Source organism: Cicer arietinum, chromosome 7 (assembly GCF_000331145.2).
Source record: "Cicer arietinum cultivar CDC Frontier isolate Library 1 chromosome 7, Cicar.CDCFrontier_v2.0, whole genome shotgun sequence".
NCBI lineage: Eukaryota > Viridiplantae > Streptophyta > Magnoliopsida > Fabales > Fabaceae > Cicer > Cicer arietinum.
This window is the reverse complement of record NC_021166.2, coordinates 7,888,880-7,895,213: the sequence shown is the minus strand read 5'-3', so window position 1 is coordinate 7,895,213 and position 6,334 is coordinate 7,888,880. Positions and strand designations below refer to the sequence as shown.

Genomic DNA, 6,334 nt, shown 5'->3' with positions numbered 1-6,334 from the left:
ACAAATCGCTATTTTTCTCAACCTGCGATTGACAACATTGTTCTCTCGAATGTCAAAATATATACTCCCCTCCATCCTATGTAATATATTACAAAGTATTAGAATACCCTTTCTTAAAAGATGCTTGAATTATATTTTTCCTCCTCTCTTATGCTCAAATTTACACTCTCCTTCCTTGAGAAGTAGATACGTATTATGATTTAGTCCATTATAATATAGTAATCAAACTACTTCTTATACATATCTTTGCGAAAGCAACTACTAATTGAAGCTACTTATCGTGTTTAAGCTGGAGATCCATTCTCCTACTATCCTACGAATGTATGTATCGAGAACTTGAACAAGATACACATACTTTATAAATGTTAGGTCTAGGTCCTAAATCTTGCATGACTCAATTTTTCGGAAAAAAAAAAAAATATTCTTCTGATAAAAAATACTTTATCCAATTAAACAATAATTGAAGAGGACATGTCAAAAAACACCGGCCATCACTCAATTTCTAAATTTGTTAAAAGATGTTTTATTTTATATCCCAACAAGTTGGCTGAACTGAACAATACAGATGGGAAAGAAGAGATCCATCCTCCTCTATCTCTTACCAGTTCCTTTAATAAAAATTCAATAAGAAAGCACTCCGTATCTCTATTGTCCCTTTAATAAAAACAACAATATTTAAGACTGAGTAGTAAACAACTATATTATTAATAACATTTCTCAATAATAAACACATACACATTGCGGACATAAATGATTGGAATGATATAACGTTAGTTCTAAATTATACGTATAAATTACAGTTACAAATTATGTTAATTATAAATTTACAATGTAATCGTTTTTTCTTTTGACTGTGGTCCGTCCCACCTATTTTTTCTTTTATTCACAAGAATTATTTTTTTTATTAGACCCAGCAAATATAAAATTTGTTATTTAACGAAAAAGTCTCAAACTTTCTTCTATTTAAAACAAAAAAGTCTCACAGTGTAATATTGTTAAAATTAAAATTGATAAACTTTTATATAAATTAAATACATTTTTTTTATTGCAATTAAATTGTTTAACAAAAATAGTTAAAAAATCATGATCTCAAATTTTTTTTTATTAAAAACAAAGTCTCACATTTTAAGATTTTTAAAATTAAAATCTTATATAAATTATAAAACATTTTATTTTTATTGCAAATTATTTAATACTCTTCTTACTACAATAAATTGATTAATGAAGATAGTTGATAAACCATGAAACAAAAAGTGAGATATTGCTCATACAAGAAATATTAGTTATAAATTAAAAAATCATAGAATAAGTAGTAAACATATTATTAATATGAGTTATTAGAGTGGTACAATGTACATGAGTTGTTGATGTTGTCGTAGAACCGGTGAAATATTTTATTTTATTTTTTGAAAAATAAAGAGAAAATAGATTTCAAATATTATTAATTCTACTAAAGAAAATCTCTATATATAGTTATTAAATAAAATATTAATAATTTATTTATTAAATTTTGAAAAAATTAAGTCTAATTTTCGCTTTAAACCTCATAATGTGTTAGACCGGTCTTGTCTTTTATAATAGATTGAACACAAACTAATAATAATAATATTATTAATAATAATAACAACAACAACAAAAATAATAATAATAATAATAATAATAATAATAATTAATAATAATAATAATAATAGTGAATATACAAATTGATTTTAAAAATTATAGATGTCACTCATGTTAATCTTTTAATTTTGGGAATTAATAAATATATCATTAAAATTGTGAAATATCAATGATAATATTTCTTATGTAAACTTAATTTTATGAATCAATAAATATATCATTAAAATTATAAAACATCAATCACGATATTTTTTATGTAAACTTTGAATATATACTTTAGTTGATCTTCTTTCGAACAGAGTTGTAGATAAAATTTTGTTATTTCAAAGATTAAATTTATGAGTAATTGTGATTATTCGTAGACTGATTATAGACAAATTTATCTCTAAAACATTTAAATTTCATCAAAAAATTAATATAAATTGTGATGATATTAATATCATATCAACATAAATGAGTTTTCAATTAACATGTTACACCAAAATCACAAATTAAAAACCTAAAAATCTAACATTATCACTTGTTATCACAATTTAATACATCTTTTCTTTAATGAAAAAAAGTTTTTCTAAAGGTGTTAAATAAGTCAGAGTATTAAATCATCATTTATTTTTTTAGTAGTTGTCTCGGTGTGTCATTTATTTTGTGTTGACTGGTCATTAGAAATTCATTACTGTTTCGTTGAACATCAACAATTAGAATATCTTATTTTATCTTTTAAAATAAATAGTTTGTTATAAAATAATTAAATTCCAATTTTTATAATCTATTTTTTTTTAATTTAAAATATTTTTTTACTATTGCATAAAACATAATTAATTATTATTATTTCAAAATGTTAATTTTTAATATATTATAATAATAATAATAATAATATTTTGTTTAAAATTTGTTACTTTAAAATAATTTTTAATAATAATATCTGATCAATATTTCATAGTTGTAATTTAGATCGATTTTTTTATAATATCATCTAAATTGAATATTTTTTATTTTTAAACTTGTTACTTCAGATCATTTTAATTTTTTAATATGATAAATTTTTTATTTCATAATCAATTTAAACTACACCGCAAATATCTCTAATCTAAACTTGTCCTTGAGTCAAACAATCACATATAAAATAAACAAGAATGAAACTACAAAACTTTGCCTCGTTTAATATGTGTATACATCTCATAGGTCTCAAAATCTGAAGTCAGGATCTACATCCATCGCCCAAGCAAATTTTTCCAGCAGAGTTTTACTGAAAATCTAAGGATCTCAGGTCCCAAGCAACAAGAGTATGTTAGTCATAAGTCAATCAAAATCAAACATCAGAGATATATCAGTTCGCCATTTTAAGTTCTCTATTTTACAAAGATATTTAAATGGCTTAAATATGTTTTTATATAGAAGTGGAAAATCTGATATATCTTTTCGTTTTAATCGTCAAAACAAAACAAAAAATATTATATGGATCAGTTCCAAACAAAAACAATATTTTAGAGACTACAATAAAAGTGAAATATAACATTGATAAAAAATATGAGTGAAACTTTCTCCACCCCTAATACGACCTTAGATGTGCACAACTGAAAAAAAATATATATTTCTGAAAATATGTGCAGGTTTTTTTTTCAATGTCAGAGTGGTAACATTTACTCCTCAAAAACATATTAAAGCCTACTTATATTACTAGTTCGATTCTTGTGGGAAGCAACATAGCTTCCGACCGTTAAGCAAAGAGCACACAAACAAGGGAAAGTCTAATAGAAGCTCAACTGTTAATTGTTTTCATCAATTGGAGGAAAATATACTTCATGCTCATTCATTTTTTATCAAATTTGATTAAGAGAAGAATCCTATAATAAATTGTAATCATAACAAGTGAAGAAGTCCAGACCTTTTCAATAGGAACCTCATTCCGCTTACACCAGGCAACTGATATCCTGGGATCTAGGTAGTTTATCTTAGATGTACCAAGTGCCACAGTTTTTAGATCTTCTTTTGTATGCATATCACGTTGCATTTTCTCAATTTTTGCGCTGGTTTGAGCTATCTTTTTCTCTATCCTGTAGGTCACATAAATCACAATCACACATTTACTTGATAATTTTAAAACTAATGTGCAAAGATGCGAGGGCAGTCGTATGTTACGCTTCAGGATTCAAGTTACTTTGGTTCTTCACGCCAGAACACTTTAGAGGTGGCTTTCCTTTTCTTGCCCTATCCAAATCTATTTTCAGCTCCTTCAAAACAGCCTACAATTAAAACAAAAGGAGTCAGTGATGAAAAATTCGTTCACACCCATATTTCCAGATTCTAAATAGTATTATCACCTGAAGTTCATCAATCTTTCCACTCAATTTTGAAATTTGTGAACTGTGAGATTTTGAAACACTGCGCTGATGATTACAAATGATTGCAACCTGTTATGGAAAAGACATATCAATGCAACTTAGAAAACTAAGAAAATACACAACAGTTAATGAAGGAATCAAAAAGGAATTTTCTGAAATCTACCTGTTTATTTGCATGCTGATAGACAACAACTTTTTCTGCAACATCTCCATCTTTAGTTTCCTTATTTAACTGTTGTCACATAATTCAAGGAAAATTAAATACAGGACTTTTAAAATTACAAGAGATAATAAAATCAAGAATAAACCTTTAATTTGATCTTATAAAGATAAAGACTGAGATGTTGCCACAAGTCGGTTAGAACTGGTATCCAAATCAATAGGCCATACTGAATTTACTAGGATATTATTAAGGAATTACTCTTGAATAGAGTAAAGATTACACTAGTCTGCATAGGACCGCAGGCAATTTCGTAGAGTAGGTACACATTTTTTATACACCACAATTGACAGGAAATTAAGAGCCTACCATCTCCCTACCCAACTGATTCCTAAAAAAATAATTCAACACCTAATTAAATTAATAAACTGCTATTTTCAGTTACATGTTTGCTGTCCGAACAAGTCCAATTGCGTTAAGGGGCTTTCTCCTGCAATAGGTCCTCACAATAGGAGGTCTATTGCTAACGAGGGAAGTGTATGATTTCAATATAGGTTTTAAAAGAGGTAATCCCCTAATATGACTTTGATATGACCATTAACGCCACAGACACAAATGACAAAGGAACTATTAAAAGCATAATAGAGAATAGATTAATCTCTTGTTGATGACAATGTGATTGCCTAGATATTAATTTCAAAACACTTTTTACCTTATCGTCCAAAGTGAATGATGCATTGAATGTACGGAAGACTTTTGCTGTCAGGTTAGGCATGAGTTCCTTCAGATGAGCATTTAATATACTTGTATCCAGCTTGTCAAAAAGTGCGTCACCAGGGCATTTATCTAATAATTAAAAAATAATAATAATAATTAATAGCCTTGCCGCCTAGTCTCATACACAATATATCAAAAATTAGAAGCATTTTCCCACCTTTTTGGAACTTCAAAATGGCATTATAAACAGGAAGCTCCACCTCAACTGTATTTTCATACTTGATAGAATCTTTACCAAGAAAGTCAAACTACATTAAACCGGCAATGAATCAGGATCATTATTACCTTATGTATTAGCAGTAAACAATAAAACTAGACAACCAAAACTTAAAAGAAAAATCGCATGTAAAGGTACTGCAATTCATCCTCCTCAACCTAAAAAACAGACAAAAAGTAGAAAGATATTTAAGTTCAAATACCTTCAACTTGTTGTGGCCTTCTGCCATCACATTTTCTACTTTTAGCGTGCAACAACCAACTGTATCTGCTTCTTCATCATCCTGAGAAAATGCAAAGAGAAACAACTATATTTGATTTGCAAAAGTATAGTTAATTTTCAGACAATAAAGGCAATGAAAAGAAATAGGAAAAGTGCATGTTTGGATCAATAAAGGCAATGGAATTATTACACTTTCAACACGATATAATGGTGACAGATTAGCTCAGACTGTTTCCCTTCCTCTTGGCAATGTCTTATATACAAATTTTAAAATACACATTGAAGGAATAAGATACTGTTATAAGAAATAAATAACTTTCATTTCTCTAGCTGGAAATAGTACTACATTATTCCACCTTCCAAGTAGTGTTGGTAAAGAGTGTTGGAGTTCATATTAGTATTGAGAGTTGTAGTTAGCCAAGCATCTAGACTACAGAATATCATGCACGCACTTAGGAAGTATCGATATTGTCAATCTCCTTTCATAAAAATATGTTGTTAATCTCCTTTTAAATGTAAATTGTAGTTATTGCTAAGAGTATATAATAGAAGATCAATTGAGTGCAAATATTATGCCTTCCTACTTTTCACATCACTTTAAAACTAGCCAATTTAACTTAAACTAGCAAGTCTTTAGCATACTTTGACTTACAAATTTCGTATGCATTCACAACTTAATATGCTTTAGCATGTATGAATCTTATCCTCTTTTAGCACGTCTATATGTTATCTGGGGAGGGGGTGATTTGTAGTGAACAAATAAGCAATTACACCTGCAGATATTATAATTGTACCTTCTCATTGCCAGCCCTCAAAGCTAGTTTGTCAATGAAATAAGTAGCAACAGCTATTTGCTGCTTAGTAATATCTATGCTCGTGAAACCTTTTGTATATGCAGCCCTGATGTTCCCTATATAACTCTGCACACAGATGTCAAGGTAATTCATAATTAAACAGGTTGTTTTAAATATCATACAAAATATCAAGGTATAGGCG

At 28.0% G+C, this 6,334-nt stretch overlaps 1 protein-coding gene across 5 annotated transcripts in view; it reads right to left on the bottom strand.

The window, feature by feature from the left end:
* Positions 1-2,686: 2,686 nt before the first annotated feature.
* Positions 2,687-6,334, bottom strand: part of LOC101513642 (DNA topoisomerase 1 beta-like) — a 9,296-nt gene continuing 5,648 nt past the window's right edge. For 4 of the 5 annotated variants that reach the window (XM_004508616.4, XM_012718122.3, XM_027337075.2 and 1 more), the window contains 9 exons: positions 6,133-6,258; positions 5,319-5,399; positions 5,057-5,147; positions 4,835-4,968; positions 4,126-4,194; positions 3,942-4,031; positions 3,760-3,863; positions 3,506-3,674; positions 2,687-2,874 (listed from right to left, as the gene is read on the bottom strand). In XM_004508616.4, coding sequence (XP_004508673.1) covers positions 2,806-2,874; positions 3,506-3,674; positions 3,760-3,863; positions 3,942-4,031; positions 4,126-4,194; positions 4,835-4,968; positions 5,057-5,147; positions 5,319-5,399; positions 6,133-6,258 — 933 coding nt within the window. In that variant the 3' untranslated portion in view covers positions 2,687-2,805. Of the gene's footprint in view, positions 2,875-3,505; positions 3,675-3,759; positions 3,864-3,941; positions 4,032-4,125; positions 4,195-4,834; positions 4,969-5,056; positions 5,148-5,318; positions 5,400-6,132; positions 6,259-6,334 lie in introns of those variants that run through there. The other variant, XM_027337074.2, reaches the window with a different exon arrangement.